We start from the raw sequence: 17,530 nt of genomic DNA on the forward strand, positions 1-17,530 counted from the left end.
GTGTCCCAGCCTGCTGCGAGCTGAGGAGGGAGCACAAGCCCCATCATGGTGTGACTGTCATGTCCCTGGACACGTGCCTCTCCCAGCACTTGGCTTGAGTCATCTTGTTTCTTCTTTATCATCTTGCTTGTTGGCTAGCTTGCCCTCTGAGCTTAGTGAGGCTCGCCGGGGAGAAGCAGCCCATCCGGGGGGCAGCCCATCCGTAGAACCGGCTCAAGGCGATCCTGGACCGCACTAAGCTTCGTAGGGGGTGGTAAGAGGACTTTGGGGATGGACCCTCCTCACTTAGAGGGGACCGTGTCTCACCCCTGTAGGGTGGGGAAACCTGGCTTTGGGGCTTGCTTCCAGGAGTGGCCCAGCCATCAGGAAAATGTCTCAAGTTCTTCACTGTGGAAGTCCCTAAACAAAGAGGCAGGGGGAAAGCATGGGGACCGTGGATGTTACAGGAAGCAGTTAGAACCCTGGGGACAAGAGGAAAGACAGCAAGTACAAATTCACAAAGCTGAAGGTACCAAGCTTATGGCTGTCCCCCGGAAACAAAGGTATTCGGAGCTGGAGAGACTTTCCTGGGTGGACTACTGGACGCAAAACCCATTATGATCCTTTACCACTCCCCACCCCACCCTGGCGCACACCCACGACCAGGAGTCGCATGGCCTCCAGAATCACGCCCCAGGGGCCCAGGAAGGCAGGGAGCCCACAGGACTGCCACAGATGGCGCAGGAAGCGAGGAAGGAGTCCAGGTGCCTGCAAGGTTTCAGGTGTACGCCCTGTTCTTGTATTAAAGACAGTGGACCGGGCCGCCGGGGTGGCTCAGCGGGGTGAAGCCTTTGCCTCCAGCTCGGGTCTTGATCTCAGGGTCCTGGGATCGAGCCCCGCATCGGGCTCTCTGCTCGGCGGCGAGACTGCTTTCCTTCCTCTCTCTGCCTGTCTCTCTGCCTGCTTGTGATCTCTGTCAAATAAATAAATAAAATCTTAAAAAAAAGACAGTCGGCTTCACTGTGAGAAGTGAGCGTGGGAGAGAAGATGAAGAGCTTGGCCAGGTTCGAGAAGCCGAGCGGACGCACGCCGGAGGAGAGGCTGGATGTGGGACTCGGCCGCTCGGTGAGAGGTGCCACGGGCGGACACGCACGCGGGGCTCGGCGGTGGAGGCTCTTCCTAAGGCACGAGATTGGCCGCGAGCGAGCGCCGCGGTCGCCAGGGGAGTAGGAAGCGGAGGGGGCGGCGCGGGGAAGGCCAGAGTGTGGCCGCGGGGCTGGGCGGCTCCGTCCCGGCGGCGGCTCCGTCCCGGCGGCGGCTCCGTCCCGGCGGCGGCTCCGTCCCGGCGGCGGCTCCGTCCCGGCGGCGGCTCCGTCCCGGCGGCGGCTCCGTCCCGGCGGCGGCTCCGTCCCGGCTGCTGCCACGCGAGCTCGGCGGCTGGGGCCTGAGCTCAGCACCTCGCGGCTCGCTCGGCCGGGCGTGGAGGCACAGCGCCGGCTGCCGTGGGCCGAGGGCAGAAGCGTGTCAAGCCCGGGCTGGAGGGGGAAGGAGGGAGGAAGAGACCCCCGCTCGCTCTGCCTCCCATCACAGGCCACCCAGCCGTCGCCGTCCCGTCCTGTCAGAACCACGGCAGCGTCCGAGGGGTCACAGCCCCCTCACACTTGCCCAGCGGACCCTCCCAGGAACCTACAGGGCGTCCTGGGAGCTGAGCAGAGCCCCGGAAAACAGAGGGGAGGCTCCGGGAGGGCCAACGCGCAGTGAATTTTGTAGACTCTTTGCTGGGAAGCCAGCGGGTACGTTCTGACGCGGCTACGCGACACAGGACACAAGTCCAGTTTGCAAATCAAAAAGGTTTTATAGGATTCAAAGCAAAAAGTTGCATCACACATACTCATTTAAATAACAAGTCAAAGTCTGTTACAGAAAACATAATTCCAAAGCATTTTCAATTTTATTACTGAAACTACTTAAAAAGGCTCCAAGTCAAAAAAAAAAAAAGACGAAGCAAAATTGCTCAGGCGATAAAGTGCACTGGGGGGAGGGGCGCGCTCTGCTTCCGGGGCCCAGAGGCGCCGCCACGGGCCTCCGCGCTGAGATAACGCCAGGGCCCTGGTTCCTGGGACAGTGTTTCTTCGATGGAAACTCTCCCAATTTACAGTTTCTCAGTCAACAGAGTGGGGGGGGAATGTCACTTACAGAAGGTATTTCTAAATCCCATCAGGAAATGGAAGTTTAGGTCAAAACCATTTTTAACACAGCTATTCCTTAGAAACGACACTGCTGGGGGAACGACCTCTAACGCCACAAGGAATCCAGCACTCCAAGACCTTGTATCATCCACCAGAACGTCAGTCGGACTTCCATTATTTGGCATAATTAAGAAAAATACCCAAATTTAATGCCATTCAGCGGCACAGACACAGAGATGTTTTTGTTGACTTAAGACGGAAGTGGGAGAAGACTGCGCAGCGGGGAAGCGTGAACTATATACATTCCATTACGTTCTCTTGCAGCGGCGTTGTCTGGTGAGCTGCGGAAAAGTCGACGAGGCAATGTCCAAAAATCTGGAAGCGCTCGGACACACGCCAGCACTCGGCACTCAGCCGTGCACGTCGCAAGCAGCGGACACCAACGGGCGACTTGCCGGGTATCAAGCAACACACAGTGACTCACCAGGTGATGATGACCAGGGTAAAAGGACCCGAACATAAAAGCTAATAGTATTTATTCAATATTTCACGTTACCATCATTTTAATAAAAGTAAATGCCAATGACTAAGAGGCAGAGACAAAACCTAAATACATTCGGCACAAAAAAAACCCTTCCCAGGCTCGTGTTGCCTGGATTCCTGCCGCCGCCCACCGCGAGCAGCTCAGCAGCTGCCCGGACCCTGCATTGCGGCCTCTATAGAGAATCAGGACCTGAGATCGCACGGGTCCAAAGTGGTGCCCTGGGTCTATTTTCTAAGCAGACTGCAGAACACCCCATTCCAAGTCATTCTGTTTGATCAACTTTCTTCAAATATAATGAACGAAAGGCGAGCAGAGTAGCGTTACCGACTGGACGTAACTAGCATTTCTCCTGTAGTTCTCCGAGTTTAATCACTAGGGGACTCAGAACCTCAGAGCTGGATTGTTTGCAGGTTCGCTTCGCCCCAGCTAAACTGTATTTTGGTGGAAAGTTCCTCCAACCGCTAAGGACCTTTTCTTCTCTAAGAAGTTACTCTACTCAAAAAATACGCTAAGGCCACAGAGAAAGAAGTCAACAGATTATAAACAAAGTGGCTGGGTTTGAGAGCTTACGTTATCTTTGTTTTGGTATTTGAGGTACAAACAGGAAACTGAGTGACTTGCTCTCCAGCAGAGCCACGGCCCCAAAGGACACTCAGACCCCACAGCTCACTGTTCACCGGGTCTCTGTCGGGTATTTTAAATGGCCCCCTGGGGTACATTCTTTACAAGTCACACGATGGACACAGGTAAATGACTAGACCTACATAACCAAAACTTTAATTCTTTAGGTTCCAGCCTTAAAGGAATCGTTGCCTGGAATTTCTCTTGAAAATGCTATGAAAAAGCTAAACTCAAGTTCTTCCCCTCTTTCCCCCCTCATTTAAGAAGCCCCTATTCAACCAGTTCTGGTTCTAAAAAATTCGTAGATCTAAAAGGCCTGATGACAGACTCGTGGTTTTTGTTTCTTTGTTTTGTCTTTTTCTGTGGCTGAATAATGTGCCAAATCTTCCAAAAGTAGAGTTATTATGAAAACCATTGTTAAACACTGAAAAGAAGACTGTAAAATCACTATCTAGAAACTGGTGGTTGGAACACCAACAATATAAATATTGTAATAAAAACCAGTATAAAAATTAGTACCCTGTCTCAGTTCTACAAAACATGAATAGAAAGGTTGTAAAAATCCAGATTTTGTAAACTTTATTGCCGAAATGTCGGTTTGAATGCTGGTGATTCAGATGATCCAATTTTCTTCCATTTCCTCAAAAAAACTTGTGAAACTCCAAAAGAGATTGAACAGGGTCCCAACCAAAAAAGGAAAAGTTTAACATACTTTCATCAGAACCAGCTCCCGCTTTCTCCTGCAACACCCGCCCGCCCCCTTTTTTTTGGGAGAGAAAACCATCCGTTCCACTCCTGAAAACCGCCTCCACCACCTGCCGGGCAGCTCCCGGCGGAGCTCTCAGGCGGAGGCCGGCACGGCCCCCGGGGCCCCCGGCTTCTCGGGCTTCTCGGGCTTCTCGGCCGAGGCGAGCGCGCTGAGCCGGCCCACCTCCGCCTGCCAGCCCGGGGCCTTCCGGGTGGTCACGTGGCGCCGGGCGTGCTTGGTCAGGTGGTCGCTGCGCATGAAGCGGCGCTCGCACGCGGGGCACGCGAACTTCTTCTCCCCCGTGTGAGTCCGGCGGTGGCGGGACAGTTCGTCGGATCGAGCAAATTTTTTATCACAGCCGTCCCAGTTACAGTTAAAAGGCTTCTCTCCTAAGAGGGGAGAAAACACACGTTCAAGGAAACGGAAACACTCGGCAGCTTCCCGAGCTGGGGAACGCAGACGTTTTTGAAGTTCTGTTCGTCAAACTCTGAGAAAGTCTGTCCTGTTATCCCGGCACCCGGTTGTCCGCACGGCAAGAAGTCCTCCCCTTCTCCTTGCCGCGCCTCAGATGTAGGTCGGGGCCCAAAGATGTCAAGCTAATCTCACATTTCCCAATTTTCTTTTTTCTAAAAAGACTTACCCATTTGAAAGCGAGCGCGCGTGTGCGTGTGCGTGTGTGCGGGCGTGTGTGCAGGTGTGTGCGCGAGCGCGCAGCGGGGAGGGGTAGAGAGTCTCAAGCAGATTCTGCATGGAGCGTGAAGTCCCACTCGGGGCTTGATCCCACAATCCCAAGATCACCAGCCGAGCTGAAACCAAGAGCTCGATGCCCAATGGACTACACCACCAGGGATCGTCTCAAAAGGTATTTTTAAATAAAAATAAGTCTCTCCTTGTTATAGCTTAGGGTAGGGGAAGGTTCTTGAAAGGAATAATTCCCTGCCTCAAGTGGAGCCCCTTAGGGGCGCCTGGGTGGCTTAGTCACTTTTTAATAGAGATTATTAGACTCTATTAGAGATTAGACTCCTTTTTTTTTTAAGATTTTATTTATTTGTTTGTTTATTTTTCTTATTTCTTATTTATTTACTTGTTTTTATTTATTTATTTATTGACAGATCACAAGTAGGCAGAGAGACAGGCAGAGAGAGGAAGGGAAGCAGGCTCCCCGCTGAGCAGAGAGCCCGATGCGGGGCTCGATCCCCGGACCCTGAGATCATGACCTGAGCCAAAGGCAGAGGCTTAACCCACTGAGCCACCCGGGCGTCCCACTAGACTCTATTTCATTGGCTGAGTGGGAGCCGGCACGATTAGAGCTCTAATGAGCTCCAAGCCCCGCACCGATCTGAAGTGCATTTTCGAAGACAACACAACAGGGACTCACTGCTGTCCTACAGGCCGTTAGCGGACATTCTGGTGGAAGGGGGTTCCACGACCAGGTTCATGACACACATCTTTTTTACAGACTGTGACCTGCTACTGTGCTTACAACTTACGTGTGCGTGTGAACCTCTGACAGGCGAGTTTCACAGACTCCTTAACCACAGGAGCCTTAAAAACAAGAGAGCCGCGAACATCTGAAATATTCTAACGGGACCTACGAAGGCCTATGGTCTACCAGATCTTGGTCAAAGCCAGAGCTATCAGCCCCCTGGAGCTGCAGAAACGTAAACTTAACGAAAATGAAAAAGTCACTTCCTTAGTCACACTGTCCACATTCCAGCTGGTGGCTACCTTAACTGGACAGGGAGTATTTCTCTCATCACCAAAAATTCTCTCGGAGCAGGCTGACAAGATAATAAAGGTATTACTAAGTCACAGTTTCCTGGATGACTTCTCCTTCTGAATTAGAAACGATACATTCTCAACATAAGAACACTGCATCCCCTTCAAGTTCGCACATTTTCGAATTCAAACTTTTCCATGCTTTAGAGCCCTTTCTCCATAGTGAACCAAAGTAAGTTACACTGATGTTTCTTGAATGTGAAATGCACATTTTCTAAAACACAGAAAGACTGAGGAATCTACCACAACATAAACAAAAGGGGCAACATGAGCATCACCCTAAAAACCTATCAAAGGGACCACAATCCTAGAACTACACCACATTTTACCTACTGGGATGAGCTGATGGCATGTTCTAGAAAAACCAATAATGGCTGCACTAATGTTAATCCCAATCCCTGTAAGACTCTGAAGGCTTTTCGGAACCAAAGAAAAACAGCCATCCCTCCGCCTTCTCCGGGGCATCTCATGTTTCCCTCCCACCCCAGGAAGGCTCAGCGTGTGGTTCTTACCACAGGCTCTGGAGCTCTAACATCCCACCAGCCTTCAAACTCACCTGTGTGGGTGCGAAGATGAGCCTTGAGGTGGGAACTTTTGAAGTAGGTTTTCCGGCAACCTGGGAAGTTGCAAACATAATTTCTCCTTCGGCAAAAGTCTACCTGAGGGGCACAGTTTTGACCAGAGGCAATGAACACTGGGGCAGGGGCGAGGGGCAAGAACTTGCTATTCCCCACAGCCACGACGCTGGACGCGGAGGTGGCAGGCTGGGGGAGGGCTGCCTGGGGTAGGACCAGCATCACAGCTCCCTGAGGCACAGGTGGTCCCACGAACACAGGCTGGGGCACTGCAGCAGCATGGGGAAGGATGGGTTTGACGGTCCCTGCAGACACTTGGGGAGGAGGTTTCAGAAAAGCTGAGAACATGCCACTCTGTCCAGTCACAGGGATCATTTGGCAAAAGACAGGGGAACTGGGGACAGGGACAGAAATCAGAGGGGTGGCTTTCCTTGGCAAGTCACTTTCATAATTCTTTGGTGAGCAGGTTTGAATTGCGACAGGCCACCCTGCCTGCTGGCCTTTATCAACGGGGACCGGGCCACCAGACTTGTGCAGGCAAGGCTGACATGACACTGAGTTAGTGTTCAGTAGACTGTCTGTGAGCTGTGTGCCCAGCGAAGCTTCAGGATGTCCCAGAAACTGTGCTTCTCCTCTGTTGACAGAAAGTTGGCATTCTGGAATCTGGGCAGTAGCCAACTGACCAGAAGCAGGACTCCCCCCGGTGTGGCGGATGACACTTGTCACCATGGGCCTGCAGGGGGTGCTGGAGGCTGGCTCCAGTGACTCCATCTTCAGATCCGGAGGGCCCCTCTCCGCCTTCCTGCTCAGCACTTTGGCTGCCCCAGCAGAAGCTGGGGTGAAGGTCTTGACTATGCACGCTTTGGAATCAGTTACTTGGGAAGGAACGGGTGTCCCCGTCGATGGCTCCACAAGATCAGGGCTCTGAGGAGGAGTCATGCACTTTAAAAAAAAAAAAAAAAATACCATGTGAAAAGGTTGTTGTGGTTAAATTTTAAAAGGACTTACTTTGATCACCGAGCCCCTCATGCCTTTTAAAAATTATGTAGGAAAGACTCCTCTGCGCCTGCTCAGGATGGCACCCAGTGGATTTCCAGGCCACATGAAGGACTGCACTTTCTAAGCTTCTCCCCATTTCCTGTTCGCTCCCAAACCAAACCACTTGCTTAATTTTAAGAATGTCAGTTCCACTCCTGGGCTTCCACAGCTACTGAAATGAGCAATTGAAGTACAAGAACCCCAAATGAGGAAATAAATTTATATTCAAAATAAGAGCTTTTCACAGTAGTTTATGATTCTCAAACCTTATTTATTTATTTATTATTATTATTTTTTAAATCCCAGTGCTGATCATTTAACGCACACTTACCCAGTGCCTACCGGATGCCAGGTAAAAACCCGTCAGAATGATCCTCCAAAGGCCATGCTCTAACCAGTGGCTCTAAGTGAACGAAGCCTCTCCTGCTCCCACTTACTGTCAGCCTCCCTGTGGGAGAGCTCAGTGCCAAGTAAGTCTGCCAGGAGCTTCTGGCCCACTATTGGCACAACTCTCTCCCCTGCCCACAAGTCCCTTCTCATCCCTCTCCCCAAGCCCGCTTTCCATGCTCTCCTTCCAGGGCAAGCCTCCAGCCCAAGACAATCAGATTCTAATTTTCACATCTGTTAGCCCATTCTCAATTTCTCCAAGCGGAGAAGCAACCTCTCCCAATGCTTCTGTAGCTCTGGCAAGTTAAGAGAACAAAAACACAAACCGGGCTTGACTGCACTCAGCTCGCACAGGTAAGAAGTGAGGTTCATCAGGGAGGAAGAGGCCAGGATTGCAAGCCAGCTAATTACGGCTGATGCCAAAGCACGGGCCGCTTCTAGCTGTCACCCGTGTATCCTGATCCCACGCTGAGTCACCTGGGGAAAGCCAAGCCCCCACCCTCGAGTTCCCCAGGAAAGCGAGTACATTTCACTTTCTCACATCACTCTGTAGCTTTCCCCCTACGAACCTTTCAGCACTGGGGCTGCAAGCTATGATCTATTAATGGAAAGAACGTATTTTCGAGAAGCAGGAGAAGTTTCCACCCTCAGGACCCACGTCTTCAGCACCTTCATCTACCACACTCGAGTCACTACACAAAATGCTCTTCTCCCTACTTCTTACCAGAGTCGATAAAGAGTCGAAGTCCTTTGGTAGCTCGGGCGTGGCTGTGTCCACATGCACAGTGCTGGTGACGTCCCCAGGGTCAGAGACAGGTGTGAGGGGTCTTATCTTTAACAGGTCACCTTTCTGGGATCTTTGACCCCAGGAGCTCATGCAAACAAGAGCCTCAACTGCTTCGATGTCATTCTGCTCCAAGATACTGCATGTAGACCTTTCACTATCATGCCTTTTCCTCTCCAGGATTGACTCACAGATGTCCATGATGTCCACCTAAAGGCGACACAACACAAAGGCTTCTCAGTCCAGGGGAGAGAGACAGGGTAACCCTGATGGGCACGTGGGTACGTACACCAAGCGCCTGCACTATGCACGTGACACATACATGAAGCTCAACACACAACATGCTCTGTAGTCTAGGAAAACACGTCAACAGAACATTGACCACAATTTCACTTTTAAGCCAGCATTCTGAAGAGTGAATATGACTCGACTTGGCTGGCAAGCACTTTCCATGGAAAACCCTGACACTTAAAAAAGTTAAGTTTGTGTTTTCCTTCAGCAATGATCATTTAAGACTTTAATCCTGGAGATATGAGCCAAAGTGGCCAGTGTGACGCTGTCCAGCTGGGAGGAGAAACGGACACCAGCTCCAAGCCTTCAGCTGGCTGAGAGGACACATGGCTCTTCAGAGTTGGCAAAGCTGGCAGAAAAGCGTCCCTACAGATGCATTTTTGGCAACTCTGAGGCACTCAGCACAGTCTTCTCAAGTCAGGGCATTACCATGGCAGAACTTTCCAGTGGCTCAACTCTATCAGCGCCAAGAAGGGGAGCCCATGCTGGCTGAGCCTTGTTCCTTACTCAGGAACAGTCACTCCCCACTGCCACAGGGCTAGCAAGGAGATAAGAAGAAGAATTTTAAAAATCTAGCACAGCCCAATAGACAACTGTCCTTCCTGTTTTGTCAAACCATCCTTTTTCAGCAGGGGTGGGAGGGGCGGAAAGAGAAGTGACGGGAATCAAATGATGTCCTCCCAAAGACCCTGTCCATTATCTAAAGATCTGTTTCCACTTGGCTTGCCCCAGCGAACATCGAATCCCTCCGTCCCCACCAGGTCCCTCTGCAGTGCACGCTAGTAAAGTGCCCGCCTTTGCAAGTGGGGGCACTTTAAAGTGCCACTGTGACCCCACAGCCGGGGCCTCGGAACCCTGAGGTCACAGATATGGGGCTGTCGCCTCCTCCCTGGACCACCACGGGCAGGATGTCTGGAGGCACACAGGGCTCCCACACCTCTCTCTCAGGCCCTCAGGGCCCGGCAGTCTCGAGGACCGAAGTCCTAGGTCTAAGACGCCAGCCAGCTCACTCCCAGGGCCCTCAGGCCCAACACCAGAGGGCTACGACTAAGAGTGCCCCACCTGGCCCCAAGACACCCACCCCCGCTTGCGCCTTCCCGCCAACTTTGCCCCGCCCCTGCCCCAACACACCACCTTTCCGGTTTTGCCCCGCCCCCTCCATAAGAACGTGCTCCGCCCCCTATATAATGCCTTCCTCCCAGCTCTGCTCCACCGCCCCCCGCAGCGCCTTCCCGCCAGCTCTTGCCCCGCCCCCTATCCCCCTCCACCGCCCGCTCGCCGAACACCCGCCGCCCGCGTGTCGCGTTCCCGCCAGCCGCGCCCCGCCCAACGGCCGCCTCCTCACACGGCCTGGTGACGTCATGGCTGGAAATAGCCCCGCGCCGGGAGCCGGCGGCCGCTGCGGAAACGCCAGACAAAGCTACGCGTAGGGCGGCGCGGGGCACACGCCCCCGGCCGGCCGGACGCGTCCCCTGCCCCTCCCAGCTCTGGGGCCCGCTCTGGCCCCGCATCGCTCGGCCGCCACAAAGCCCCGTGCATTCCTGCCCTCCTCCGCGCCCGAGCCCCGCACAGGCGGCACGTCCCCGCCTCGCCCCTCGCTCAGATGGGCGTCCACTCACCGCACGCGCGTCGCCCGGGCCCGCGGAGCCCGGAGTGTGCATGGTGCCGGCGGCACGGAGGCAACAAAGCAGCCGCGGGGCGGGAGCTCGGCGCACGGCTGCAGCCGCACGTGCGCCGCGGGAGGCGGCGACCCGGAGCCCCTGCAGCTCGCGGGAGCCTCCGCCCGCCCGCGCCGCTCTGCCCCGGCGCGGCCCTCGCGGTGCGGGAGGGGCGGGGCGGCCGCGGAGGGAGCGGCCGTGGGGGCGTGGCGCGAAGGCAAACCAAAATACACCGCGCCCCGCCGGGGCGGGGCCGGGTGCCCGCCAGCCAATCCGCGCCCGAGCTTTACGCTGCAGGCCAATGGGCGCCGCGGGGAGCCGCGTGATCGGAGCCTGGCCGCGGCGTGATCTGGCAGGGCGGGATGCGGCACGTGTTTTGGTCGGAGTGAGGGGCGGGGCCTGAGGCCCTGGAAAGTAGGGGAAAGGTCCCGGCGGCAGCGGCGGCTGCTGCTGGAGGGAAGGGCGGGGGGAAGTCCCTGGGCTGGGGAGGTGGGGCGCGCTTAAAGGGGTCCGTCTCGCGACCTGCCCAAGCGCAGGTCTCCATGGAGTGAATTCGTCCGGTAGAGGGAACCCAGCAGGTTCTGCTTGCTTGTTTTTTGTTTTTATTTTTGTTCTTCAATTTACCTCTGGTTGGCTCCTAGGAGTGCATACCTGAAGGAAAGCTGGTTGGCTGCAGGTGACGTTTCTGCATCCATGGCTCCTTTCTGCAGGCTCCCAGGGCCTAATCTTCTAGACGTGGGTCTGCCTTTGACCTCCCTTCCCAGGTAGCTCTGGGCCCCCTTTTCCACTCTTTTAAGGGGAGTAGGGTGAACCAAGATCTGAAGGGTGCCTGGTGACACCCTCCCATTCTTCCCAACCTGGTGGAAGCGTTACCCCCTCCAGGAAGTCCTCTGGCTTGAATGAGAGGGATACGCACTGGCATCTTCCTGTCTCTGAGTGTGGTTTACCCTCTTCTGCAGCTCTAAGTTCTTTTTTTTTTTTTTTTTTTAAGATTTTATTTATTTATTTGACAGACAGAGATCACAAGTAGGCAGAGAGGCAGGCAGAGAGGAGGAAGCAGGCTCCCCGCTGAGCAGAGAGCCCGATTGACTCGGGGCAAGATCCCAGGACCCTGGGATCATGACCTGAGCCGAAGGCAGAGGCTTAAACCACTGAGCCACCCAGGTGCCCCTGCAGCTCTAAGTTCTTGAAGATCAGGGACCAGGCTGTGTTTATGTGTACCCCTCCAGCCTGCCGCTTGGAGTGGGACAACGCCGCATCCACCCACAGGGCCCACGGTGGCTGAGCTGTGATACGGGTGGGCACAGCCAAGGGTCAGAGGCCACCGTGAGGCGTCGTCCGCCCTAAAAGCAAACTGCAGGACTAGGTATAGGATCCTTGCCCGCGCTGTGGGGGCTCTGCTCTGGGCAAGAGGAGTCCTGGGCCCAAGGGACAGGCCACAAGAGCATGCAGGGTCTCCTGGTAAGGCAGCAGGGGAGGCCCCGGGGTCAGGGTACTGCTTCTCCTCAAAGTTCTGTGCTGTTGGGTGGACAGGGGTAAGCAAACCAACTACTCTCCATTTCTTCCTCAGTTTCACCCTGGCACCTTTTAGGATCTGTTGCTTTTCTGTTTCTTTAGTTATTTGTTAATTGTCTCCCCTCCCTAGGTTGGCAGCTTGTCCCAGTCACTGCGGAACAACCCCCCTCCCCACTGCCGCCCGGTGCCTGGCTCAGTGCAGGAACTCGGTGACCATTGGTTGAATGGATGAATGAAGGCAAAACACCTACTGCTCCTCCCTCCCAACTTGGACATCCTGCAGACAGCTCTAATTCTGTGTCCTTGAGACTGAACTCATGGTCTGCCCGAATCTGCATTTCTCATCTCTGGGCAGGGCATCACCGGATACCCTGAGACTTCACCCAGAGAGGGGAGTCACCAGGGAACCTTCCCTTTCCTGCACGTGGTTCCTTTTGCCAATTACTTCATGCCCTTCTTCTTCCTAAATCTCTCGCAGACCGCTAGCTTCCCTCATCACCCACTCGTGCCCGGCCCAGGCCACCGTCTGTCCTCTGTCCCCTGAGTTGTTTGCCACTGCCTCCCAGCAGGTGTCTCCAGCCTCACTGCCTATCATCCGCCCTTCATCTCACTGCTAGAATGATCTTCTGGAAGGAGAGACGGTACCAAACCAGTGTGTCAACTCTCAGCTGGGAGCCAAGGAGCTACAGGACTGAACCTCACTCCTTAAGCAAGAGTCCGTTATGTTGCATGACCAGCCTGGGCCAGAGCTTCCTACATGCGGCCAACCAATTCCCTGAGTCCCTTTGGTTCTGGCCGTCCTGCCCCCACTGCTCCAGTACAGAGCTCTGTGCATGCAGCCCCTGCCCCCCCAACAAGGTCGGGCCCAGTCGCTCCGTCCTGCTTTGCACAGGGCCTGCCTTCTGCATGAACACGGCACGCCCTCTCCACTTTGGCTCTGTAGGACTGCGCGACTCCTCAGCATGCCCTCCCTGACTCCCACACAGCAGGACAGCTCAGTAGAAGGCTAAGGGCAGGGGTTGGGAGTTGGACTTGGATGCAAATCCCAGCCAGGCCAGTGTGGCCCCATCACATGGCCGGCCATGTCTCTGTTGAATACGAGATGGCAGGAGCTGGCCATGAAGACCGCACATTAGCTTCTCCCGTGTCAGACTCTGTGCCTGCCCCTGGACGGCGGGAATACGGGGGATCTTGGACAGCAGGCCGGCTCAGGGCTCTTCAAGCGTGAGAACCTAGCCTTCCTTTGTCTAGCCCAGGTTAGGGACAGACACACAGGTCTTGGGTCCTGCTGGCCCCTCCTTTTTCCCCCCTCCCCCCTCCCCAGATCCTGCTTCTCCACGAAGCTGCCCACGGGGCTGTGCTTGCCGCCCTCCCCGGGTGCTGGTCCCGTGGGGACCCAGAGGCATAGTGCCATGTTTGTGAATTAAAGACCGCTCCAACTCGTTCGCTCGGAGACAGCACTGAGGCCCTCAGACAGTGTGGACAGACTGATGTGGACATGACAACTGCCCCTGAGCGGACGGACCACCACCACCTTCCAGTGTGACTTTCCAGCCAGTCTCTGTCTGTGCAAACGTGCCCTTACCCAGCGCATAGTGTTCTGTGCACCTTTGGAGCCCGGGTTTCTGATTTCACAACACGTCTTAGAGCGTGTTACCTCCCTGTTCGCAGAGATGGGGTGTGTGCTTTTTAAGGGTTAAGAGATGCTCCGTTGTACGAATGTGTCGTGACTTACTTTACTCCTGATTAAATCAGCGGGGCGTTCAGGCTCTTAACTTGCGAGGACGAGATTCCAAGCATCTTCTGCCCACAAGCAAGGACACCTACCAAGTCCCCTCCCGTGAACGAGGTTGCCGGGTCAGCTGCCTTTGCATTTCTTTTCTATCATTTTTCCTTTTGGTAAACGTCAGTGAAGCACCGGACAGATCCAGGAAACGTGGAAACACACAGGTACCGCTCACTGAATCTGTACAAGGCACACGCTTGATGTCACCAGCATCCGGATGGAGAACCAGAACAGCAGTCCTGTCCTCAGAGTCCCACCACCATCCACCCTGAGCCCAGCCAGGAAGACCCCAATCGTGGCTTCTGAGACCAGAGGAGACTTCTGCGTGTCGTGACACCTGTACCCGGAGAATCTTACAGTTCTCTCCGGGGTCGAGTTTGCAGTCACTTGTAGCCGGAATTAATTCATTCTTGCTGCAGAACACACCGTGAGACATTGGCCCGGTCATCAGCAGACCGACATCCAACCCAGGGTCCCACGAACGCAGCTGCTTTGACACTTCTTGTATGTAAGTACATGCATTTTAAGTTTAGAAAAATTGTCACGTTTTCCTCCAAGCGTGAACTTATGCTGAGTTTTCCCACCAACGAGGGACTGCAAAGCCAGTCCCCTCTTTCTTCACTAATGCCAGGTCTTCTCAAGTTTTCTGACCTTTACCCAGCTGAGTGGAAAAAATGAGAACTCCTATTATATTGCATTTCTCCGATGGAGTTTCCTTCAGAGTTTTTCGTGTGTTTGAAAGCCAACTTGATTTTGTTTTCTTTGAACTTTGGAAGGAATTTTTCTTTTCAAGGGTTGTATTTATTTGAGAGAGCGAGCGGGCACGCTCAGGCAGGGAGAGCAGCAGACACAGAGAGAAGCAGTGTCCTTCTGAGCAGGGAGCTCGAGGTGGGGCTTGATCCCAGGACCCCAGGATCATGACGTGAGCAGAAAGCAGCCTCTTTTTTTTTTTTTTTTAAAGATTTTATTCATTTATTTGACAGAGATCACAAGTAGGCAGAGAGGTAGGCAGAGAGAGAGGGGGAAGCAGGCTCCCTGCTGAGCAGAGAACCCAATGCAGGGCTCAATCCCAGGACCCTGGGATCATGACCCGAGCTGAAGGCAGAGGCTTTAACCCACTGAACCACCCAGGCACCCAGAGAAGGCAGCCTCTTAACCGAATGAGCCACCCAGATGTCCTGGAAGGAATTTTAAATGACAGTACAGAAACCTGAGGATGTTTATATGCTGGAGACAAGGGGCCAGTGGAGAAAAGTGAATGATGCAAGACAGAGGCGGGGAGCTGAGGGGAAAGGGGGAAGGAGGCGGGGGAAGTGTGTGTTGGGGAGGATGGGGGACACGCAACAGGGAAGTGGACCCTGTGCAGGAGGGAGGGATTGCCTTGTGGGGGAACATGGGAAGGGAGAGAAATGGCTGGAGATCCAGGAAGATTCTGGGTTGGAGAGGAAGGCAGGCCAACGTGTTCCCGCATTCTCTGCCTTCTTGGTGATGTCGGAGGCATCTACCGGGGAGGGGCCCTGCTGGGATGCGAAGCATTTGGAGCTGACTCAGCCAGGGACAATGACGAGTGCCTGCCACACTGCGGGCCCAGTCATACTGTTGGAGTGACCCTAGACCAAGAACTGGGCTCTTGTCCTAGCTCCGGGGATTCAAGTGCTCAGTCACCTGGAGCGGGCCTCCTTCTCTGAGCTCGGTTTTCTGACTTTGCTCTGTGATTCTAATCAGGCCCGAACTATGACCAAGTTTGTTGTCATGGTTTTGTTGCTTTCTCCCCCGCCCCCATGTTGTAAAGTACAATTTAAGGACTATCATTTATTACAGAGATTAGATCGCTCCTTTCTTTTTTTCTTTAGAACGGTTCTGAAATTTTGTGATCAGTGAAATGCCCAAATCTGGGACTCTCTGGTTGTTTCTAGAGGCTCATTCTGTCTCTGAGAGCCATGATTCTGCAGGGCAGGCTGGACTCCTTTCCATGTTGAACTGGGAGGAGCAGATTTCTTCCTTCCTTCCTTTCTTTCTTTCTTTCTTTTAAAGGGAGTAAATGGCAGAGAAATAGAACCCAGATTTCTGATAACGAGCTGATTTCAACGCCAGAAACGGTGGCTGGAACCAATTCCTCGGCACCCTGGCCCGGGTCTGGCAGCGGCCGGGAGGCAGGGCCCGTGGGGAGCACTCTTGGTCCTCCTCCTGACCCTTGGCACCCCTCCCCCGGGTCACTGACTGGCGGTCCCAAGGCTTTGCCAGCTCTCGAGTGTTTCAGCCTTGGCCAGGGCCACGCTGGGAACCAAGAGCCGGCTGGGGGAAGGGCAGCAGAGCTGACATGGGGTGGGGGGAACTGGCTCCCCGTGGGCCCCGGGTCCCATCCTTCTCTCTTTCCCCCTGCCTTGAACTCCCTGATGACTGCAAGTTCCACAAGGACAAGAACATGCTGCAAACCAACTAGCTGCGTGACTGTGGGCTGAGGGTTCATACATTTAACCTAAAAGCTGACCAAGAGCTGGAGAAGGGGAGCCACCAGCCGGCGGGACCCTGCAGGCGCTGTGGGCACCATGGCCCGTCTCCTGGACTCCAGTCTCCTGATCCTGCTGCTTTTTCCTGACTGTCTGGACCACAGGTGCTAAGAGCACGTGTAAGTCCCTGTAAGTGGGGCTGGGGTGGCGGGGCGGGGGGCCCTGCTGTGGCTCCCCACACACACACAAGGGGAGGGGGTGGGGAAGCAGGGACTGCTTGGCTCCTGCCCTCCCCGATAATGGCCTCCAGTGGCTGCCTGTCTCCAGGCGGCACCTGTATGTATGGTCTGTCTTCAGACCTTCCAAGGGGGAGAACCAGTCTGCGTGGACAGGTCGGGCCCCCACGCTCCAGGAGAAAGGTCACATGGGCCTCAAGCTGGAACCTTGCCCAAAGGAAAGCTTCAGGATGGGTCCCTGGAGGCTTTCGGAGCGGGTAGGTACTTGGTGGGGGACCTTGAGAGCCCAGGCAGGACGGGAAGGAGACCCCTGTGTGCTGGGTGCTCCAGGACCACGGGGGACTGAGACCAACCCCTGGCCTTCAGGTCCCACTTGGCAGGAGGAACCGATGCAGCGACAGGGGGACATACTGTACACAGGTGCAGAGTGGGTAGAGGACACCTGACTCCCTCCAACTACAGAGCTGGTGGAGAGTGGTCTGGGGCCGCTGCCCACAGGAGCTGGCACTGGAACTAGCATTAAGGGACAAGTGCATGGTAGCCATGCAGGGAACGGAATAGATGCCTCAGAGCTGACAACGCGCACCGTAGCCGCAGCATATACCCAGCGGGCGCCCGAGAGACTGAAATAGCTTCGGGGAAAGACCAGGAGAGGATCCAAGCCAGCAGTTCTCACACTGGGCAGCATTGGAAGGGGGAGGGTCAGAACACAGAGGGCTGGGCCCGCAGGACTCAGATGCGGTCTGAGAATTTGTGCTTCTAACAAGTTCCCAGATGTCGACACCGCTGGCCCAGAGACCAGGCTTTGAGAACCACGGATACAGCCCAACGCCCTGGTTTCACGGGAAGAGGAACAGAGCCAGAGAACGGAGAACAACAGCTTATCCGCATCACCCTCCGGGGGTGCACAGAGAAGCTACCAGAACTCACACCTCCGGACTGACTCCCAA

At 54.7% G+C, this 17,530-nt stretch overlaps 1 protein-coding gene across 2 annotated transcripts; it reads right to left on the reverse strand.

Annotated features, from left to right (window-relative positions):
• Positions 1-1,896: 1,896 nt before the first annotated feature.
• KLF11 (Kruppel like factor 11) lies at positions 1,897-10,699 on the reverse strand. Of its 2 annotated transcripts, none has more exons than XM_044262086.1 (4): positions 10,555-10,699; positions 8,585-8,854; positions 6,417-7,377; positions 1,897-4,470 (listed from the first exon to the last, which is right to left on the reverse strand). In XM_044262086.1, exons 1-4 carry the CDS (start codon positions 10,594-10,596, stop codon positions 4,175-4,177), a joined length of 1,569 nt encoding a protein of 522 aa, XP_044118021.1. In that variant the 5' UTR covers positions 10,597-10,699; the 3' UTR covers positions 1,897-4,174. The 2 variants fall into 2 exon arrangements, with proteins under 2 accessions (XP_044118021.1, XP_044118022.1); XM_044262087.1 differs by lacking the exon at positions 10,555-10,699 and adding an exon at positions 9,365-9,418.
• Between the last annotated feature and the right edge of the window lie 6,831 nt (positions 10,700-17,530).

Source organism: Neovison vison, chromosome 8 (assembly GCF_020171115.1).
Source record: "Neovison vison isolate M4711 chromosome 8, ASM_NN_V1, whole genome shotgun sequence".
Classification (NCBI taxonomy): domain Eukaryota; kingdom Metazoa; phylum Chordata; class Mammalia; order Carnivora; family Mustelidae; genus Neogale; species Neogale vison.